Source organism: Parus major, chromosome 6 (assembly GCF_001522545.3).
Source record: "Parus major isolate Abel chromosome 6, Parus_major1.1, whole genome shotgun sequence".
Lineage (NCBI taxonomy): Eukaryota > Metazoa > Chordata > Aves > Passeriformes > Paridae > Parus > Parus major.
Genome location: NC_031775.1, coordinates 22,539,243 through 22,562,413, shown reverse-complemented (window position 1 = coordinate 22,562,413; position 23,171 = coordinate 22,539,243). Strand labels below are relative to the sequence as shown.

At 46.0% G+C, this 23,171-nt stretch overlaps 1 protein-coding gene across 4 annotated transcripts in view; it reads left to right on the top strand.

Moving 5' to 3' along the window:
- Positions 1-478: 478 nt before the first annotated feature.
- The window catches only part of SH3PXD2A (SH3 and PX domains 2A), a 247,607-nt gene continuing 224,914 nt past the window's right edge, over positions 479-23,171 (top strand). For 2 of the 4 annotated variants that reach the window (XM_015633362.3, XM_015633361.3), the window contains exon 1: positions 479-642. In XM_015633362.3, the coding sequence (XP_015488848.1) occupies positions 571-642 (72 nt within the window). In that variant the 5' untranslated portion in view covers positions 479-570. The remainder of the gene's footprint in view (positions 643-23,171) is intronic. The other 2 variants (XM_015633364.3, XM_015633365.3) reach the window with 1 other exon arrangement.

The following is a 23,171-nucleotide window of genomic DNA, read 5'->3' as shown; positions in this document are numbered from 1 at the left end:
TGGAGCCTGCAGGGAGCGGGCTCGGCCCTTCACTCGCGGTTTCCGGCGTGGCCTTGGCCGCTCGGGGAGGGTATTTCGGACCCTTTCTGCAGTGATGGAGGGCCCTGGGGCATCCCGCGCTTCCCGGGCCGCCCCTTCCCGCGGGCTCTCCTCGAGCTCGGGCCGCGGTGTCCCAGCAGAGCGCGGGGGCTCTGCCCGGGCCTGCGGGGGTCCGGGAGGGAGCGGGGCACCCGGGGGCAGCCGCCCGCCCTCTCCGGCACTGGGGGCGGTGGCTCCCGTCCCGCCAGAGCCCCCGGGACCACCCGGGGGCGGAGCCGCCGGCCCGGCCCGGCCCCTCCCGCCGCCGCTGCCGCCGCAGTGGCCGCGCAGCCCCGGGGCAGCGGGCAGGGAGCGCAGCCGGGCTGGGCTGGGCTGCTGTGAGCGGGGAGCCGCCGCAGCCGCGGCAGGGGCGGAGCCGGCACCGGGGCATCCTCCCTTGCCTGTCTCCCTGCCTCCCGCCCGGCATCGCCGCGGCGGAGGGTGCTGCCAGCGCCGGCAGGGAGCCGCGGAGCCCCGGCGGGGTGCGCGAAGATGCTGTCCTACAGCGTGCTGGACGCCAACGTGGTGGACGTGGAGAAGCGGAGGAACCCCTCGAAACACTATGTGAGTGCCGGCGGGGCGCGGGGGTGCGCACGTGTGCGGGGGGGACGGGCCAGGCCCGGAGCGGTGCCCGGAGCGATACCCGGAGCCGTCCCTTGCCACTCTGTGACGAGACGCTGGCCCCAGGTGAGACACCCGCGGAGCTCCCCGCGGCCTCTTGGTGTGGAGGTGCGGCTCTTCTTCTTCGCCCTCTTTCGCCCCGTTTTGCTCTTGGCTTTAGTGTTACCCTTCTGAAGTTTCCTTTCCCTCGGAATGTGGATCTTCCCTTCTTCCTCACTAGTCCCAGGGCAGGATGGGGCAGGATCCCGGATCCCCAGGCTGTCCCCGTCCTGGCCAGGGTGCTCGGTGGGGAGCGGAGCAAGGTTCGGCTGCGGCGGGGTCGGGCAGCTGGCGGTGCTGAGCGCATCTTTGCTCGTTCTCACCCTAAGTTACATTCAGACCTTTTTTGAGGGGGAGCCTGTCTGCATGCTTCCCAAGGCAGCCTCAGCGTTTGGATCTCTTTTATCTCTCTTTCGCACCTTACTGCCAATAGCAGAGCATTAGTGGAGAGTTTTTAACAATTTTCCCGGACTCCTGTGTTGCAGCCTGTCATGTGGAGGTGTCTTTGCTTGAAGGAGTTTGCAGCATACAGTCAGTAGCTTTCCCCTCTCCACTTAAGTAGACAAGTATCTTTTCTTCTGTCTCTGGCTGTTTCTGGTTTTTAGCTGCACCAAATCCTTTAACTGTTTCTCAAGATTCAACATGTATTTTAAAACGTGATCATTAAAACAGAAAGTTGGATTTTGTCTATAGAGAAGGTAAATCTTCCAGCTTTGGTAAGGAAAAGCCTTGAGGGGGTATTGCATCTGGTGTGAAATTGCTCTGAGTATACTGTATTTCCTGGCATTGTGTGTCTGCCAGATTTCTCCAGAGCTGATCAGCAGCTGAATGGATTGTTGAAAAGATAAGGCCAAAGACTGGACTTAAACCTTTATATTAGTGTTGCATATCACTGAGCTTTTTCCTCCGAGGCTTAAACCATAATCCAGTTTAAGGCTAGAGGGCACTATGTTGCTGGGAGATGCAGACTTGTAAAGCTGAATCTCTCATCTACCATGGAATTAAGCATCTTCTGACCAATTCATAAGACTGGAAGTTTTAGGTCTCGTATCCTCTCAGATTGCACCAGGACCTGTGTGTTCAGTCTGTTAGGCACTCACTGCTTCCAGGTGGGAATGGCTTCTTTAGTTTTTGCAGGCTCTGCTGTGGACTGTGGCTGACACAGCTGTAGGGTGTTATCTCACATGAAAGGTGGTGGCATTTCAGCACCAGAGAAGTGCCTCTGCTAAGCACCAAAATGTACAAAAGAACTGGTCACAATATCTTCCAAGAGATTCTAATTTCTTCCAGTCTCTTGGATTGCTGAGAGAAATTGACAGTGAAAGCAAGATTTAAACCCTGTGTTTACAGGATTTGAAAGAAAATATTTCCTGTTTTTACCTGTAAAACACATCTTTTTTCTTGATGATCATTGTCATTCATTTTAATAAACAGTAACCTAGATTATTCCAAAAAATTCTCTTTAATCCTTCTATTGGCAAATTTGTTTCTTTCCCTTCACCCTTCTCATTGTACACCTTTACTAATATTGTCTTCTGTACAACAGTTCCACACCTCCATGTGTCCAGTTCTCATCCAAAACCCCACAAACAAAATGGTTTGTTTGGGTGACTAATGGTGTGTCTGCCTTTTGTCCCACTTAGTTTCCGTCTGTGGCTGCACAGTATTCAGCACAGTAGGGTTGGTCATCTGGCTTTGGTTGGAGTCAGTCACTGAGGGTGAACCCATGCTTTCAGAGAACTTAATTCCCTGGGTCTGACCCATTGGTTACTGTTACTTTGGTTCTGTGCTCCTTTTTAACATGAAACAATTATATTCTTGTAAGATTAGTATAAGCATCACTTAAGATTAATTAGGATTTAGCTCTCTCCATCGCCTGTGGATAGTTTGGAGACTGCAAGGCTTTATACTCTTTGCCCTATGTGGCTTTGAAATATCAAAAAGCTTTTCTATCTCCAGCATCCATGAATGTCTTCATGCTAAGCCTTCAGGCCATGCAAATGTGCTTTGGCATCAGATTAACGATGTGTTACTGTGGTGGATGGTGACCTAAGTATTGCAGGTGTTTTAACATGACTCTCTCTCCTCTTAATTGTGATCTTTCAGGACCATAGTGGAATCTGGAGAGATGAAGGCACACCTTAGGCATTGTGAGCACGTGGAGAGGGCTAAATGTGAGTAGCACATCAGCTCCTGCACTGCTTGGCTTAGCTGCCAGGAATCATTGCCTGGAGCAGGTGTCTTTCATGACAGGAGCACAGCTTTTGTGGCCTTGACTCAAGAAAGTTAAAGAAAGAAGACAGCTTTACATATTCTCTGCTATGATCCCGTGTGTGTGAAACTTCTGACGAGTTTAATACCCCAGTGGAAGTTAAATAGGGCTCTCCCTGTGGGAATAGATTAAAATCTTGGCTCCAGTGCTATTTGATAGGAACCCAGCCAGCTCTCTACCCTCTTCTGGGAAATCCTTACTATGGAAGGAGTCTGCAGTGCTTTCCTCTGCATCCCTGTCAGCAACTGGGTAGCACAAAACCACCTGTCTGGCTGAGGGCCCTGGCTGGCAGCATGTGTAAGGATAAACAAAAGGTTGCATCAGTAACCACAACCCTCTTACATGGTATATCCCCAACACAAGCTATTGCTGCTCTTAGAGCTTTTGACTTTCCAAATTAATAACCTCTTTCCCCATACTGATGATCTTTTAAAAATTGATTTGCACTTGATATTACTTTAACAAAATGTTAAATCTCCTTGGTTTCCCCCTTCCCTTTTCTTTTAAAAGAACAATGTCAGGAAGGTCAAGTCTGGGTTTGTTGGAAAGACCCCTGATGCAACAGGGGTCACACATTGGCTGAGCAGTGCTGCAGCGAAGCAGGGTGGATTAAGACAGTGCAGTTAATGGTTGAAGGTGCCAGTTAATCATTCTGAAGAGAAAAAGCTGGTAGCAAAATCCAAATCCATTTTCTGGCCCCTGCTAAGAGTTAAACAGTTTCTTTTCTCAGGTGATGTGGTTTGATCTGTTTATGGGGTAGATTCTCTGGCTTTTCATCTGAAATTGTAATTGTCTGAACTAAGCATGAAATGATCCCAAACCAGAACTGCATTCTGTATTTGAAAGGATCCAGTGTTGATGCTGACCTCCTTCAGCCATCCATTGTGGAGCTTAAAGAGAACACCTCCCCTCCCCTCTGTCTGCTCACAGGTTATCTTTAGGCAGATAGCTTACCCTTTTATCCAAATGTCTGTCTCCTTTAACAGCCCTGCAGGGAGCCTCTGCCTACCAGATGTGCTTGATCTTGCTCCCAGGGAGATGAGATTGGGTTAGCACCTTCACCTGTTCACTGCTTTGCAGACCTGGGTGATGGCAAACATTCATTAGAAGCCAGATGAACAGGCTCCCCCACCCCTTCTCTTACCACTTGCTTTTCTGCTGAGGACAGGGCAGTTACTGATGTGCATTATCTCACCAGACATTTATATGCTTGGGGTCATTTCTGAGGTCTCTTAAGTGTGCCCGTGTTATCCCAAGGGCAGGGATGGATACATCAGTAGAGATTTTCTCTTTCAGCACTGCTCTACTCCTGTTGCAGTTGGGCTTTGTGTGTTTTTCAGCTTTGTTCAGCATAGACGTAAGATAAAACGCTCTTGGCTTACAAGTGACTGCTCTGCCTCCTTCCAGTTAGACTGAGGTGCATTGCTGATTTCAGTCATCTGAGATGCCTGTATACTGTCCCAGTTCCTCCCCAGGGTAATTGTTTCCTAATGCCACCTCTGAATGCCTCGAGAGCTCTTGTAGGAATGTCTCTGCTGCGTGGATATGGTTGCTAACCTCACCTCCTCGGGGTACTGGCGTTGCTGACTTTCAAGGGATTGAGTTCTGCTGTGTAGGGTTTCTCCCAGGAGAATGAGTGTGCTTGTCACAAATGACTTGTTGTAAAATGTCAGCATGCTTTGAAGAAAAACCTTGTACTGCTCAGGTCAGGTCCTCATTTCTTGGCTGCTCCTGCTTTTACTGCTCAGACTCGAGCAACTCCAATGCAATCAGGCATGTTCATGGCTTTATTCTCTTGGCTGCAAGCTGCTGTCTATACAGTGGCCAGCACTGATGGGGAGAATCTGGACATGGTTTAGTGGCAAGGATCTTTGTTCCTATGTTAGTATACCTTGGAGAAGGAATTGCTAACTTAGGAGAAGGAGCTGCATTCACCCTGCTTGGCTCATCAAATGAGTTGTGCAGTGCAACTCGCTGCTTCAACGCAGTTGGGGAGCCCAGCAGATCAAGGAGTACTCCCAGTTCTTTCTCCCAGCAGAGCTTTGGTCTGGTAACATTCAGACAAGAGACTGTGGTATCTAAATTCAACAGTTTGCAAAGCAAATGGCTGTCTCCAGCCTTTGGAATAGATTACTTATTAATAGAGAGACAAGGTAGATGTCCTGATTTGTGGTGGTCAGGGCAGGATGAAATAATCTGAAGGCCTTATGTCACAGCAGGCTGCCTGCACTGTCTCCCCTGTGGCTGAGTGTGCTGGGAGGGCAAACAAATGAAAGTTCAGGGGAAAGCCTTTAGCAAGTCCATGTGCTGGGGGCAACAGCTACAAAGCCCCCAAGTTCCATTTTAAAAACGATGAAGATGCTACTGTTGACTTTCACTGCGACATGGGTGCCAGGGAGATGATGTCCTCAGAGACAGCACAAAGGCTTTTGGCTGCTGACAGCTGCAAGTGACCTCTGGCTTCACAAGAGCCTTGGCTGGGGTCAGGGTGTGGGTGCTGGAGCCCACTGGTGCAATTCAGCTTGATGTGCTGTAGTCAAAATTACATCAGTCTCACTGCTTTGAGTTAAAAGGGGGAGGAACTGAGACACCAAATAACTGAGAGAGAGAGGTGAACAGACATCCTAAGGAAGCAATTGTTGGAGTAGGAAAGGGAGCCCAGACTTCCTGCATCCCAGAGTAGCTTGTCTGTTCCTCTCACCCACAGCCCCAGCCCTTAGAGAGCCAGCTCCAAGGCATTGCCTCCTCCTGTCCCTGCAAGGTAGGATATGTGCTGGTACCCTCACTGGGAACATGGGGCAAGAAGTTAAGCGGTTGACCCAAAGGCACCTGTGAAGTGTGTGTAGCATTTTATGTTATTTTCTTTGGCTTTCAAAGCAGTCTTGCAATTACCTGATAAAAAGTACACAATCTGAAAAAATACTACTCTTGTATTCAATCATTGTCTTCCTCAAAACCCATTTCCCATTTTATATGGATTAAACAGGAAGAGAGATTCAATGTGACCCTACCTGAGGCAGGAGGTGACGTACAAACTCTCTAATTTAGTCATTTGGGAGGAAGCAGCTGGACCTTCTAATGTGAAATGGTTTTCTTTTTTTTGATCTTCCTTTTTCATGCTGTATCCTCTTAATCTGTGCCTGCTCACGCAAAGGGAACGGGTCCCCAGAAACCATGGGGAAGAGCAGGATCATGAGAGGGGCTGAGAGCACTGTGTTGTGAGACATTGTGAGGCTGAATGCTTTCATGTAGCCAGAGCAGACACCTTGCCTGGAGCGTGCTGTGTAAATATTGCATGGAGAAGGCAGAGAGCAGCACAGTGGCATACTGTTTGAAATTGGTGGTGTCTGCTGTTTAATCAGGTAGTGTCAAAGCCAAATACAGTCAAGTTGATGGAAAAAACCGTCCTAGTAACTTTCCTGGGCTTTGGTTCACACCTCTAGAGAGGCTTTATTGAAACTTTTAGTGAGAAGTTTGTAATTACTAAGTTTTTTAATACAGTGCATTTTCCTTTGTCTTTACTTTAAAAGCAAAAATTCAGTCTCCAGGATCTTTGTTCGTTATTCTCTTCTGGGCAGACACAGCATCACATTTGGGGTGGGGGGAGGTAAAGCACAAGGAAACCAGGTGATTTTTTTTCACCTCAAAGGATTTTAAACTGGAATATCTTTAGTTAGAGCCTTCCCACTTTAGTGCTCTTACTCTGCTCCACCTTCAAGGTAAGTATATGGAAATAATAATAATTTACTCCTTCAAGCTTACATTCACTAGATGTCAGTTATATGATATTCTCATTGTATGCATTTATAAATGTGGGACAAAGGCTGGAATGCATAAGAGCATTTGTTACAAAGCAAGGATGCTTTTGCACTAAAAGGTGTGCAGACAGACCTAAAAGATGGTGTCTGCACTGGGCTGTTAGGGACAGGCGATGACTTACAGGGACAGGCAGGTGGGAGCAGTGAGACAATCTCAACCAGCTGAGCAGGTGATTGAGCACAGAGGTAACCCAAGCTACTGTCTGGTCAGCATTTAGGCCTTGTTTTAAAAAACAGGCACAAGGAAGGATAATAACCTTTAGATTACCCTGGGATGAAGGTAGGGAAAGGAAATACTCTGTTCGTTGTAGTGGCTCTAAGTGCTTGAGTGTGGTGATGGCGTTAATTGTGCTCTCGTGCTTTCTGGTTTTGACAGAGTTCCTCCTTATTCCAGTTTTTGGAAGAGGAGCTTAACGTGTAGCTAACCAACCAAGTCCTTGGACTGGGAGCATCCTTCTTTTGTGGTCAAAATACACATCCCCAACTTTGTGTCTCCATCAGAATATCACATGTTGCACTAATTTGCTGCAGTGTATTCTAAATTTCTTATAGTAGACACTGGCTGCTCTGGGTGTACCACGGCTTCACAATAAGGCTGTAATTCTGTATTATTATAATGCAACTTATTTAGTTTGTTAGAGTTGACTCACTGGATATAATAAAAAATTCATAGACTCTAAGTGTCCATAAATGCGTGTGTGGTCCCACACATACAGTGTTTGAAACCTGACTGGCAGTAATAATGTTTTGATACGTTGCTGGCACTGTTTCTTTGACCAGTGGGGTGTGTTTTGTTTTTCCTATAAACCACGCTGGCTAAACTCAGGGATGCACTGGGCTCTGATGCTCCAGTAGTCAGTAGCGTGTTTTTATAGGCTTGATGCAAACTTGTTTACAAGGAAAACACCCCTATCTCTGTTCATAGGGAGAAACATGCCAAATCTCTACCAACCATAGCTGTGTTTAAACAGGAGCTCCATGCTGCCATTCTGTCTCCTTTTCAGAAGTCTTCCAAGCTGCCCCAGAAATACTGGAAGTGTGACTCTCCACTGTCCAGGACATGCCTAGAAATGCAAACTTCAATGCATGAAGTTCATAAATCACCCAGCAAGGTTTGAACAAACACCCTGTGTGATACACACAGGACATGGTGCAGTGCGGTAGAAGAGCCTTTACCCAGTGTGGCCTTTAGGCTCTCTGGATCTCAGTGCACTCTGCTGCAAAGCCAACAGGATTTACCTTCTATGAAGTGAAAAGATGCAGGTGTTAGCTCAGGGCTGACTGCTGGCATCAGTTTTGAAACCCCCAGGTTTGGGTCATCTTCCTCTACTGGCAGGGCTGCCCTGGGAGCAGCCAGGATGGCCAAGGTCAGGTTGTTATCCGGAAATGGAGCGAGGCCGTCACTTCCCTGACAGTGCTCAGGGGGCACGGGAGTGAATGGGATGACATAAGAGCTACAATCCCCTCTGGGCAAACACACATCTAGGATGCCAGCCATGCTTTTTGACTCTGAGCCTGTTCCCCATGGGCTTTCCTCCCCATCTTGGAGTCCCAGGGTCTGTGGAAGTGGTTAAGGTGAAGCATGGAGTATGGTCTTTCCAGGAGTAGCCTTTGGTAGTAGGCTACTCCTACTGGCTGCTGCTGTCTGATCTCTCTCTGGTGTCTGCATTACCTGTCAGGAAAGCTCCCTGGCACAGGTGAAATCTTTCCAAGCTTTCTTGTACCCTCGGGGGGCTTGATGCAACAGAGAATATCTCAATTACTGCTTTCCTAATTCTGTGAAGATGAGATTTCTAATTGCTCTCTCAGCATCCTGTGATATTTTCTTACTCTTTAACTAAGGTTATTTATTATTTATACATTAACTCATGCATGTATTTTTTTGTGCCTAGAAGGTTATTCCTGGTTTTCTCCTCCTGGCAGATGCAAACCTGCCAGTAACCCCCTCTGACCAAAAGCAAAATACTCTGAAAATCAGTTTTAAGCGTTTTTCAATTCAGATGCCCTGCAAGTGCTTTGCTGCTTTGAGCTCAGGATATTTCCTTTGCCTGAAAATTTGATGCTTTGACACTTGCCTCATCTTGAGCAGACTGAGCTGTGGGATGGTTTTTCCTGTGGTGGATGGTAGAAGAGGCAGCTGAGCTCCTGGTCTTCTGCAGAATCAGGGCAGCTGGCACAGCCCCTGCTAATGCCTAAGTGGGAAGTCTGCAGTTTCCCAGAGCTATCACTCCAGCAACTTTCACTGGCATTAAAATCACTTAGAATTTAAAAACAAACAAACAAGGATATGTGAAGTATTTTTCTGGAAGAAAGCCAAGGAGAGCAGATTAAGTGCATGTCCCTCCTCCCATCTCCCAGCTTTGTCACAGGAAGACAGTTCAGCATTTTCCTCAGTGGGATTAAAACAGGCTCTGGAGCTGCCTTCTGGGATGGGACCGAGGAAAGTCAGCAATAGGAAGGAAGCTGTGTGTGTGTGTTTTATAAATATGTCTGTATCAGGTGAAACTGTCTAGAATCCCTGAAGCAGCACTGATGGTGATATGGCTTTTTATTAACTAAAAGGCTGGTTATTTTCAGTTATTAACAATATATTGTTAAAGAAGAATAAAAGTGACTGGTTCTAGAGGAACATCCATGCTGGTTTTCCATGTACCAGAAGGCAGCAATCCTGTATCTTAAGCATTTTACAAGCCCTGGATGTCCTTAAAGAGCTCTTTTTCTGCCCTCCCCCTGCCCCCCCTTCCAAATTCAGCTAAGTTTTCCTCTAACCTTTCAGCAAGAAGTGTTTTATAAAGACAACCCAGGATGTTTTGCTCAAAAGGAATCTAGCGCAGTAGCCAGCCTCTGGAATACTCTCACATGAAGAATATGGAGGAGTGTTTTGGCTGTTATTGTTCAAGAAGAAATTTTCTGTTTAAAATTTTGCTGCAGTCTGTGTCAAAACTCTGGACTGTTTTGAAGAAGCAGCTTTCCACCTGTTTCTGAGCTGGGCAGCTGTAGCTTGCATTATATCCTTTAGTACAGACATCCCCAGAATAAATAGTTCTATTTAAACTAAAAATATTGTTGGTGAATTTTCCATGGGTAACAACCCTTGGACATTGGAGACGTGGTCTGTGCAGGAGAGTCCATCCCTCTGTCCTCTGGCTGTAAGAACCAGTGGCCTTTTGAACAACAAAGGTAATTTGCTGCTGGCACTGGAGGGTGTCTGTGTACAGGTATGTGAGGCAGTGCTGTCCTGGAGGCATCTCCTGTTTTGACTGGGCTCTGGCCCAAGGGAGCGGGGTCTGAGGACTCACAGCTGGGGATGGGAGCAAGGCACTGCTGCTCAGCCCCTTGGCCTCCCTGCTGATGGTGCTGGCCAAACTGCTTGGCTGTGAGGGTGTTGGGTTTTCTACCACCCCTTCAGCTGTAAGACTGTATATCTGCGTGCCCAGGTGTTGGCCAGAATGACCATTGGGGTTGCTGTTTCACAGAATTCTTCTTAATTACATTGAGGAGTGTGCAGGTGTTTAGTAGGGATTGTGGTTTTGATGTGAGATCTTTGTGTGTACACATGTGCTTAGCTTTGTTTTGACTTCTGCATTTGAGCAAGGGGAGGGCATGGTCAAAGAAATGATGTGGAAAGGAGAGGTTTGCAATTGGTTCTATTAGAGCTGATGCCAAAGTCCTGGCCAGATCCTAAGAATATTCTTTTATACTTTCAATTTTTTCCCTCCTTCTGGAAAGCTCTAACACTGCCCACAGCATGGGGTTATTTACCATTGTCTTAATTCTGGAGTTTTAGGTGCTCTGCCAAATGCAATAGTGCTGGACTGAAGAGCATCTTATCATCCTTCCTCTGGGATTTGAGGGTCTGTAGAAGACTGAGAGCATAGCACTGATGTTTCTACCACTCCTGAGGAAAGGTAACCCAACACTTTCCCAGTGTGCCAAGGGCTTTGTGGGGCTCTGCCCATCATGTTATCCCTACAGTGATTCTGAGCCATCAGAACTATTCATCTGATAAGCATGAGATTGTTCTCTACCAGGCCCTGGCATTTATGGAGTTCCAGGTATCCTTTGTTGGGATCTTGTGTGGAGCTAAAACTTGTTGGCTGTTGTCTTACTGTATGTGAGATGCATTGACTGGGTTATGATAAAGACTTTGACTCAGATGAGGTGAGGGTGCAACTGGCCATGTGAAGGAGTCCTTTATTCATTTGACTCCTAAGGAGTAAAATGAAGAAGTAATATCCACTGTTTGTATTTGTAGAAAGAGAGAGACTTCAGTCAGTACTAGCAAAGTCTGACAGTCAAATGTATGTTTTATCTGCCAGCAACCTGTCCTCCTGCCTGGCCATTATCAACCTTCTGTGTCTGGCTAGCGTGAGCTGTAGCAGATCTGGGTCAAACTTCTGTTGCCAAATAGAAGAACACATTGCCTCTGTGTTCCCCACTGCACGTTGTGATGGAAAGGGTTAAACAGAAGGTGGTGGTGGCTTCAGGCAGTAGCAGTGCAGTAAATGCTGAGATGACATGGGAACACTCTTCAGCTGACGTCCTTGTGAGCCTCTCGGTGACATCAAACTCCTGGGCCATTTCCAGTGGAGTTTGGCCTTGCCCCAGTGACAATAGATGTTAATCTGTTGGCTTGTCAAAAAAACGTGCTAGTGGTTTTTTTACAGATCCATTTCCAACCCTCAGATTCCCCTGCTAGTAAACACAGCATTATGTCATTGTTTTACCAGGAGCCAAGCACCAAAGCCAACTTTGCAGTGCTGTCATCAGCAAGTGTCCATTCACTTTGGGGCTTTATCTGAGTTCCCAGGCTTTTTTCTCACTGTTGTCCATGTTCTGGTCTCTGTGTCCATCAAAAACCTATGATGGTTTGTGGGAAATGTGTAGGGTCTAGCAGTTGTGGGTAGCACTTTCCAATGTATTTGTGTCAGATGGGGCTCCTGTACCTGCTCAGCTAAAGCACCAAGGTTTACAAGGTTTGTAAACCTTGATCTTCTGGTTATGTTAGCCAAGACAAACTCTTGGGTTCTATGTGTAAAACAAGGTGAAGGTTTGGCAGCCCAGCCTTGCTTCAAGTTGATAAAATAATAGCCAAGTCATAGTCACAGACAGGGTCCTGCCCATGCTAGATCCTGTTTGTTTCAAAACACAATAGCTGAGTTCCTACTAAAAAGACTGGTTGTCAAATTGCTAACATTATAAATTAACTTCCATGGCTTTCAGAAACAACACTCACCACAGATCAAATAAAACCATCTACAATATTCTTGTAACTCTTGTTCCTCGTTTTGCTTCTAGACTTATTTCCAGCTGTTTCTGTGAAGGATATAAAAGAAAATATTTGTAAAGTTACCTTCAGTGGTCAGGATCTAGTCTGCTTAAAACAGAAAACGGTCCCATCCGTATCTCTCCTTGGTGTTTCTGGGGCTGGGAACAGTCCAGTTTTTCTCATACCAAACCTGTCTGAAATCATATCCCTCATCAGCTGAAGTAGTGTAGAAGCAGAGGAAAGAGGAGAGAGAGATGCTTATCTGAATGCAGAGCATGAATTTTTCTGATACAGGCATGGGTAAATGATGACAGGTTCAGGCTCTTGACAGTAGTGAGGAGTTAGAGCATTCTTGGGTATGAGGTGGAATAAAATTAAATTTTATTTATGTAATTAGGTTTTTAACACTTTGTTGACAGGTGATACTAAGACTGAAAGGACAAGTGGTTCAGACAAGGAATTGACAAATTTTTGGGGTAAAGACTGCTATTAAAGTCATGTGTTTGGGTCAGAAAGTCTGTTACCTGACAGCTGCTTAAGACAAAGCACTGAGTTCTCTGTGCTGCTGTTAAGCAGTTACCATCCAAGTTTATTAAAAATGTAACACTGAATTTAGGTACAGCTTCATTCTGGCCCAGCCTGTATCTTCTGATGCCTTCCCAGGTGTCCCTTTGGAGTCTGGCAGTAGCTCAGGCTGCTGAGCCTTGCTCTGTGTTGTTCATAGCAATGAGAGCTGTTGAGTCTCGACCAGACGAAGTCAGGAAGCACAGTGCATGCTGTGAGGAAGCAACCCTCCCATCATCACTTCCAGCTCCCTCCTCTGCTCCATGCACTTCTTTCAGATTCCATCACATGTTTGTGGGCTAGTGTTGCACATCTGGGCCTTGGCAGATCACTTTCTTTTTCCCAGCCTTGGGTCAAGTGGCAGTGTACTTTGTTAGAGATATCACGTCTGGTGTTACTATTAATATACATTCAGGCTCTTATCTAATGCCTTTCATCCAAGGGTCCCCCAACTCTGTACATCAGCACTTCTTTGCAAGGTGAGCAGATCAGACAGGGACAGCATTGTTTGCATCAGTGTGTCTGTCTCCTGCAGAACTGGCTCCTCAGAACTGTCATGAGACTGGTGGATAATATGGGCTGATGGGAAAAAAGTGTTTCTTTTGTGGCTGAAAGTACTGAGTGGGTCATGGAACTGTAGAATACAGATGTGGGATAGGTCCAGGTCATTAATGCTGTACAAGCATATTGCATTCCCACATAAGAACCTTCAGGGTGGATGGGTTGGCTTGATTGGAAGCTTCAAGTTTCTTCTGATGGTTAATGACTTCCAGTCCAGACCTTTTATTATTCACAAGCATCCTGTTCTCACACCAATTTTGTCCTTTTGCATAAACAGGTTTCTTCACTCTGTTTGATTCGACCTCCTGTCTCACTTCTCTCCACTACTGAATATTCTGCAGAATATTCATGTTCCTTCTTAGCCTCCATTCTGCCAAGCTGCTCTGGCCTCCACCCTCAAAGGCAGAGATCAAACAGCTTTTCCTGCCTCACACTTCTTGCACTCACTGCAGGCTGAATACAGGTGAGCTGTTTAGCCCAGACAGTGGCCAACAGCTCAGTGTGGGCAACCAAGCGTGTGGTGGGTTATTTGCACTGCTGGGCACAGCCTTGCTCATGTTGGCAGGAGCCAGATGCAGCTGCCAAGAGTAAGTTTGACCTTGTTGGGGTAGTTTTCCAGATGTAGCCAGGTGTGACTTGGAGTAGATGCACTCCTGGGCCTGTCCTGTCCCTGAGCTGTGTGCTGTGTCAACAAGAGGGAGGATGCCTGAAACTTGTGGTTCTTTCACTGTTTCATTTTCCCCCCTTCAGGGAGTTTCAGAGTTAGTCCCAAAGCCTTGCAAGTGACACCACTTAAAAAAGCAGAGAAGAGAAAATGTGGCTGATTATGTTCTCACGTTAGCTTTAATGAAGGTAATTTTAAGCAGATGGTGTTCATTTAATGTTCTGATAGCACCGATAAACTGGCTCTCAGCAGGTCTTGGGAACGGAGTGGGAGCGAAGGGCATGGTTTTAGAGGGCAGCAGGTTGCCTCATGACGCTCTTGGCAGAGTTGCTGGAGCACTTGGGTGAAGCCCCCTCGCACTTGGACAGCCTCTGCATGTCCTGCTTGGGTGAGAGGAGAGGTGGCCTGCGGTTTCTGTCTGAGCTTCAACAACAGTAAATAATTCCAGATTGATGCTGTGGAAGCGTGCTGTTTTTGTGAAGGGAGGACAAAGGGGGAGCCAAACATAACAAGAGTTTCTCAGTGCTTGGGGAAGGGAGCCAGGGTCACATTTGGAGCTTGTAGTGTTGGCAGACACAGAAATGATGTGCCACATCTTACGTGTATCGGCGGAGACAGCTGGGGTGATTATCAGCAAGCTCCTTTGTAGGCTGGTTTGTGATGCTGATGAGCCACAAAAATGATGCTGGGATGTTTCAGTCAAACACACTCTCTTTTCAGCTTCCATATATGCTATTTTTCAATATTTTTGGCATTTGTCTGTGGGGTAAGGAAAGGGCCATAGCAACCCCTGGGATTTCAGTCCCTGTGAGTCTTAGTTGTGATATTCTATTATATTTAGTGTCACTTGAAGCTGTCCCTTTTACAAAGCTGGATGCTGACTCTATTCCAGAGTACTGAGCTCCTTGTCCAAAGCTGTCCTTGACCCTGTCTGTTTGGCCAGCTATCCTCCCAGCTGGTGTCTCTCCATCCCCCTGTGCTGGGGAACATTCCCAGGACCTGACATGAAGATTGCTCAGTGTCCTCTCTGGCACACTCAGTGCCTGTTTTTTTAACAAATCAGTCCTACAAGATGTGTCAGTGAGCTAAGGAGGCTTTAGGATGGCTGCAGCCTGTTTCATCAAAGCAGCCTGAGACTCATTTGCCCTTCAGATGTTGAACTCTGTCTTAGAGGCTGTTTGCTTTGGGAGACCCCAGAGGGGAACGTGGTCCCTTATGTTTTAAGGCAGTTTTCACACTGAGCTTTGTGTCTGTTTCAGAAGTGCTTCTAGAAGTAACATAGGCTTTCTTGGACTTAAATTCACTGTTCAGTGGAGGGAAAATGTGCAGAGACCACTTGTTAAAATGATAGTTGGTATCTTTGCACTTTCCACAAGCATTGGTGAAACTACAGAAGCACTTTGGAGCCTGTGCTTACTGTGATAGTACCAATGGGTAGCAGTGTGGGGGATCATGAAGGAAGCTCTTGCAACTCTTGAATGTAATTTGCTAAAGGCAAAACCAGGTGATTACAAACCATCTTTCTGCATTGAAGGGGACGTTTGAGCTGGGATAGTGATGGTTGTTTGGTGGCCAGTCCTTTTTTAAATTTCTGTCAAAAGGGTTCATGTGTATAGAGACTAAAAATGGGTGGTGGGGAGGAACCAGGGCTGGTGAGAGTCCAGTGATGCTTTGTGCTTCCAGCTAACTGCTCCTCCTTGACTTGAAACATTCATACATCCCTGGGGAAACCCATGCAGTCCTGCATGGAAATGGTGTGGATTTTAGTGGGGCTTTCCTGCAAGGTGGGAGACCTGGCACAACTTGCCTGTTGTCACTAAGCAGATCTTAAGAAAGAGTGGTCCCAAGTGAGTGGATTTGGGATTTGTTTGGAGTTTTGTAGGCTTGTCTGAGACTGTTTTCTCAGGAGATGGTGAGTGCCTGTATGTTAGAAACTGCACTGTTTCTGGAAGTTTTTGAACTGCCCATACCAACATCCCTTCGGCTGGTCCTGGCCAATATCAGGTGTGACTGGTTTTCCACTGCTGCTCTGGCTGCTTGAATATGTTCTGGGGCAAGAACAAAGATTGTCTGTAGTAGTGTTTTAGGTGATTGCTGAACACATCAAGGAGCTCTTCATTTTAGCTGCTGGCCTGAGGAACTAGGGTCAGCACTCTGCACTGACCAGTTGGGGGGCAAAAAAGGCATCTCCTGGGCCATTGCATGGTTGGGACCCGTGAGTGTAGAAAGAGCCATGCTGTGTCAGGTGCAGCTACAAGCACCTGGGTCAAACAGCAGATGCCTGGCTCCCTCTCCAGCCTCCCTCCCCAGAGATGCTGTGTCTGTGAACAGACAGAAACAAACTGTAAAACAGGAAGGTGGGACAATGTTAATGATAACATGCCCGAGATATCGGGCCTGTTTCCTGAGGTCCTATTGCCTCTTTGGCAGATGGGGATTAGCAGGAGTTGGGCTGGGGGGCTGCCAACAGCTGTCACTCAGATAAAGGGAGCCTAACACTCAGCAGTGCTCCTCTGGCTATAAAATGCTTACTAGACTTTTTGTTACCGTAATATTTAAAGATTATACAAAGGGGATTAAAATTAAGAACATTTATTGCAAAACTCTTTCTTGTGAAGTTTTTTCTCTGATGTGGTTTTTCAGAAATTTGTTATTTCTCTTTCACTGGGAGTAGTTTCACCACTTTCATTGGTGCAGCTGAGGAAGAAAACCAATTGACTCTCACCAGGTAATTCTGCCACATTTGAATGTGTCCTTCTGTCCATGGAGGTTTGCTAAGGAATTGAGGTTCCTCATGCTTGAGCAGTGAACTATAATAATTATTTTGACTCCACATGCTCAAAACTGATCTTGCAAAGAGATGCTGTTGCGAAAATTGCAGGGGCAGGATTTGGTCTCCCTTTGATCTCTGTTTAAATCTCATGGGCCATTTACTGCAACTTAATAAGTAACAGTGCTTGAGTAGTGGGGTGCTCACCATGCCTCAAACTCAATCTCCTCAAATGCATGGTAGAGCAGACTTGCTTTCTTTGTAGATAAACTGAGTCAAATGGTCTTGCAGTGCAGGTCAAGGTTTATGCAAAGATGCCACGAATTAACTAATGCATGTAATAAGGTAAATCATAGCACTTTGGTAATGTGTGTGATCAGTGCTGTGTGGTTTAGTGAGCCAGCTGAAGTGGCTTCAGGGATTGGGAGTTTTTGGTTGTATCACTTCAGTGTGTTTTGATGTTTGCTCAATATGAAATGATTCATCTGGTGAATTAAGGGTGAATCAAAGGCCTCTTTTGCAACTCCCACTGCTTCACTGTTTCTTGTGGTGGGGAAATCTTTTCATTTCTGTCCTGGTTTAATAGATCTTTGTCAAGTAACATGCTAATGATGATTCTGGCCATGGAGCGCTATGGAGTTGCCAGCAAGAGAGTGGATTGTCACAATGTGAGATGCCTCCCTCTCCCAAATTACATCTTCTAATTTGATTTATTTTGAGTGTCTTTGTATTTCTACAACCTGTGGTTTTATTATCCTATGTTAGTTGCTGTTTTCTTAGACTTTAAGAGTTTTTCTTCATGCTGGCAGGAGGAGAAACAGGATATAAAAAGTATTATCATTACTGTTGCTGAAAACTGACCAAATTACAAACACACTTGTCTTTCAATCTTATTTAGAGATACCCTGAAACTCATCTAGTGAAATATATCGTTAACACACTAGAAATGTGATTTCTTATTAAATCCAAATTTTAAAATCAGAATTCAGCTGCATGGTTAGCATTCCCTAGGCAGCACAAACCCTGGTGATAGAAATTACCTGTCCTGTTCTGGGGGAGAGTTGTATGTGTAAGGGCAAGAAACTGAAGTTGCTGCAGCAACTGTTCCTGATGTTTTTGCAGAATGCACTGGCTCAGTTTCTCATGGGCTCTCAGCTGGCCTTGCTGCCATGAGGGTTTCTTTGGCACATCCCAGCTCCTGGGTGGCTCACTGAGACAGGGACTACCCTCTTATTGGCTCTGTGAATGTAGGAGACTGCCCCAGGAACAAAATTCAGTCTCTTTTTATTTTTGGAAACTGGCTGGGTAGAATTCTGCTCTGTGCAGTGCTAAATCAGAGAATGAAACTGTTGGCTGAGGGGTGTGTGTCCCTTTGCTCCTGGCAGGGAGGACAGTGGAGGGCCATGGCCCTGTCTGCCCACCATTCCTCAAAAGGCAGGATGAGTGTGGCTCACCCCCAGGCAGGACTGGCTTGGCTGGCATTAATGCTGATCCCTGCCTTTCTCCACTCCTTGGACCTCACTGGAGAAAGGCCAAGTAGAGCATGGGAGGGAGGCCTCTGTCACTTGGGCAGGAATCTGGCCTGACTTTTTGGCTGTCCTCAGACTGGGTCTGCTTCTGCAGCACTCTACCATGAAACAGAAAGGTTTTTTTGAATATGGAAGTGAGCAGCTTTTGGAAGCTGCTCTGTCATGGGGCAAATGCAAGGACAAGCATGTCTGGGGAGGTGTTTGTGTCCCTGTTCTTTCCCATGTGCTGGTGGTATGAGTGGCTTCAGGTTGTTACTGCGTGTCTGGGGGGCATCCCTTTTTCTAACACCCCATGCAGCTCCCACCAGAGGACCAGGTGGGTCTGGGTCCCAGAGCCAGTCAAGCTCCTGGTGTCTAGGGTGACAGTGTTGCTAAGCCAGGGGCAGCCCTGATCCTCTTCCCTGCAGTCACTGTCTTGGTGATTCTCTGAGACCGTGCTTAGCCAATTCAGGGAGCCAAAAGAGTCCCAAATTATTTCCTTTTTTGGAAGAGAAGCTCTGATGTCGGTTGGAAGGCAGGAGCTGTGGTCAGGGATGCTATCCTGTGCTGGGATAAAGTGTCATCTCTTCCAGCTACTCCCAACCACAGCTCACATCCTCCCGCAGATCCTCCCAAACCAGTGGGGATTAACCAGAGTCCATTTCCCATAGGCTTTTCCTCTTCTGTACTTTCAAGGGGCAGCACACCTGGTCCTTCTGGCAGATGTGTGGTGGTGGTAACCACAGGAGGGAAGGGGCAGCACCAGGCCATGGGGAGCAGTGACCAGCTGCCTCCCACATCTGCCCAGCTGCAGCTTGAAGCAGATCTGACCCCTCAGCTGGGCAGTGCTTGTGCCTCTGACTCGCTGGTCTCTGACACACACGATGTTCAAAGTGCTTCTACATATAGGAAGTAGTTTAACCATAGCTTGGCTCACTGTTTCAGCAAATTTGACCAGAGTCTGCATTGTTAAGTGTAAATGTCACACACGCAAATATAAAAACATCTGGTTTCAAGTGAAAAGAGTGAGGAAATGGGTGTTGTGCTTAAAGTAAAGTCTGCATCCTGCAGTCACTCCTGCACAGCTAGGTTTTGTTTAGATAGATTCAGTGTAACCTGTGATGGCAAGACTCAGATTGTATGTAGAAAATCAGAGCAAGGGCTGAGTTTTTGCTATAATCCTGAACTTTCTGCTCAGGTCATAGACATTTTGGAGACATTTTTCCTGTCTCTGAACATCTTTTTAGCAAGCTCTTCTGCATGCTTCACTACCTCTTACTCTGGTGTGCAGCCTCTTGGAGATATCCCTATTGACTTCAGATTCCAGTTTACAGTGAGGATAAATTGAATCTCAGCCCACATTGAATGGGGCCCATTTATTAAGGAAAGGCCTTCTAACTTCAGGCAGCTGTAGAAAGCTGCTGTCCCAGCACTCATGGCCAGCTGCTTCTTGAGGAATTTGGTGCCATGTACATGTAGCTGGGTCATCCTCCAGCTTTTCCAGTTACTGCAGCACTGTGCAAAGGAACATGCAAATGTATTTTCTATAGATCACTGCAACTCTCACAGAATTCCATCCTGTTCTTGGCAGCTTTCAAAACTATGTGCTTGCTCCAGATTTTTGGCCATCTCTGGTGTCTGTGGGAAGTGGGAGAGAGTTTTTGATTATATATTCTCTGCAACAGTGGATATGCTGTCACACTGTGCAAAGGATTAATGTCATTTTCATATGGCCTAGAAATTTTAACTTTGAAAACTAAAATGAGAAACAAGTAAACTTCCTTTGCATGCCCTTAGGACAAGAAAGTTTTGAGTGCTTGCATCTTTCTTATTAGAAACCATTTGATATCACTTTAAAGGATGCTGGACACGTACACCGATTACGTATTTATCATTTGACAGAAGCCTTGCACTGCCCTGCAGGCCTTTTAAACTCAGCATTAGTTTGAAAACACAATATATGAAGCCCTATCAGTGCAGCCTATCAGGATAACTAAATATTATGCATGGAGCAAAATATTTCCCTTTCATTATAAAAATAAGTGTTCTCTGCAGTGTTGTGCTTCAAGCGTGTTGTTCAAAAGATGTGATCGAGACATCAAAGAGAAGAAAATGATTAAGATAGCAGGAACTGAACCAGCTGCCTTTCCTTTGGTAATTAACAGACCATCTCATGCATTGCCCTGCTGAAATTGCAAACTTTCTTTTTTCCCCCTGAGAGCTGTGTTCTGAAGTGGGAGTCATTTTACTGCTTTTAAAATGAGCTGTTTAATTTTACACTCAGAATAAGACTTAGCAAGAGGTAGGAGTCAGCTTCAGCACTGTGCTATAACCTGGCTCTTCAGTCATCAGAACAATTCCAAGGGTCAGTAGTGTTTTCTCCTCTGGGAGATGGGACATTGCCCTTGGTCCATCTGATGTGGCTGAGATGTGCATGCAGGTTTGTCCCACTGCCTGGTCTGAGTGTCTGTGAGAGGTGTCTCCTGCCAAAAGTATTATTGCAGATCTCACCTGGCAGTCCCCACACACTCCCTGGTTAGGAGAGCTGAGCCACCAGAGGTGCTGACCCATCCTGTCGTGATTCTCAGCATAACTGCAGTGCAAAAGTGTCTGCCTGGGAGCCACTTCTTTATAGCTTGCTTCTGCACTGCACCTGCTACAAACTCCATAGCTGTGGCCCAAGAGGCAAGAAAAGGAAGTGCATGGACAGTGCATCCCTTAGGTCTGGAGATCTCTGCCTTGGCACATTTGTGAGGTGCCCTTAAGCAGCTTATTGGACTCTGACATCTCACTTTGTGACTTCTAAGCATTCAAAATCATCATAGTGAACATGAGAAAGAACAATCTGCTTTATTTTTTATTTTTTTTTCTTTTTCTGTTCTCCCTCCTTTTTCTCTTATAAAGAAAGCGGGTCTGTGCCATCACAGGACCTTGTCCAGATGTGCTGGAGCTGCCTGTGGCCCTTGGTTTGTGTAGCTGGGACAGCATGGAGCTTGGGGTATTTATTTAAATTCTCATCCTGGATGTTGGGAGTTGCACTGCAGTATCTGCCCTGCCCCTCCAAAGCCAGCTGGGATCTGCCTGTCTGAGTGTCAGGCCTGTCTGTCCCCATGCCATGTCACTAAGCTACTACACTCCTTCTTTCTCCAGGATACACAAACTGGCCTACAGAACCAGAACTCTGTGCTCAAAGCCTGCAGTTGGGCCAGCAAGCCAAAATATGTTGGCTTTTCCAGAGTTTGATCTGCTATGGGCATATGAAACTGGTTCAAAACCAATGTCTTTGGTTTGTTAATGTTAAGACAGGAGCAGCACCATGTCCTTCAGGCAACAAGGAGAACAACATGAGGACGGGTTTTCATGGAAGGGCTCATCTGCTTTGAAATTTCAGCCCCTTGAAGTGAGGGATATTTGAACTGCAGCTTCAATGAGAGCAGTTTCTCAGGGGAAAAAGCTGTGCTGAAACATCTCTCACAATGACTCAAGTATCAGGAGACATGGCTTCTGTCCTCACATTTGCTGCACACGGTTGTTGGCAAATCAGTCATCATCTGAGGTTTTCCTCCCTCCTTTTTATTCCTGTCTTTTCAAAATCAGAGTTTCAGAATTACCTTAATGAAGGCCATTGGTGTATTTTAGCTCGATGCAAGCTATTGTCTTTTCCTTGTCTTTTCCCTTTTCCCTTTTCAGTTTTGCAGGATACAGGGACATTTTTCAGCCTCTGTCAGTGTTTTCAGCTTAGCAAAGGCCAGGTGCCTCTGTATATTGCAAGTTTAGTTCTGTTCCCTGCCCAGCTGTCCTTGACTGGGGATGTCACACCGGGGTTCTGGAGTCATGTGTTAAAGCAGCCTTGTGATTTACTAGATATGAAGTATATTTAAAGTATATTCTGGGGTAAGGCTCTTTTTTGGAGTGTGGTCAGACCTGTGTTTTTCCTGCTGATACCAGTTTCAGATAAGGAAAGAGGTCAGAAAATCTTGGTGGTTTTTGTTTTTAATTGCTTCATCAGACAAATTGTAGCTGTAAACAAGGAAATTAATTGCATATGCTGTTTGTGACAAGTTGTTGATTTATTCCTGGAAAGAAGTTCCTCTTTGCATTTTTTTCCCCAGAATAGCTCTCTGCTTTTGTGCAAAGGCGTGATACAAGCCCATCATCTCTCAGAGACACATTGCATCAGAAGAGGCATATTATTGTATGATGTTCTTTGAGTCTGGCCCCAGCCAAGCCTCACAGGTCAGACAGTGTCAGGAAGGAGGGAAGACAACACCGTTAACTCTTTAAAAATCTGATGAAGGGGGCAGATAGATCAAAAGAAAAATTTGAGTGGGAGCTGAGACTGCTTGGGGGAGCAAGAAATTCTTCTTTAATCAAAATTACAGCTTGCCCAGGGCAGTCTAGGAGTGATGGTTGGTGCCATCTCACTGTGTTTTTGGGGCTGAGTTGCAGCCCCAAATTAGCTCAGCCTTGATGATGGAAAGAGGTGTGTGGGAGTAGAGCATGCTCAGCACTTTGTAGGATGAGAGGTTTTTGTCAGCTTGTGTGAAATAAAGTCAGAGCTTAGGGACAGAAATGATGGGTGGTAAACAGCTTGAACAAGGGAGACCAGACTTTTTCTGTTCACAGTTTTTCCTCCTTCAGTGCTTTCCTCCAGCTGTAATTTTGTCATTGTGTGCAAATTGGTCACAATGACAGGTACTTACCAAAACTTCCATTGTGCATACCTACTCCCCAAATTGTCCTTAATTCCTGTTATAAGAGAGCTTCTGTCTGCAATGGAAGCAACTTGCTAGAATTGTGTATTTTAAACTTTTGTTTCAGTGAAATAACACAGACTAGAGAATTATCATTGCAGATAATGCTCAATAAAAAAGAATGTTTTTCCTGCTGAAAATGCAGGAAAAAGGCTTTTATTTGAATATTCATGCTCTGGCATAAAATACTGCATCTTGTGGAGAAACTAAAAGCACTGTTGAAAAATGCCGAATGCCATAAATGAGTAATTTT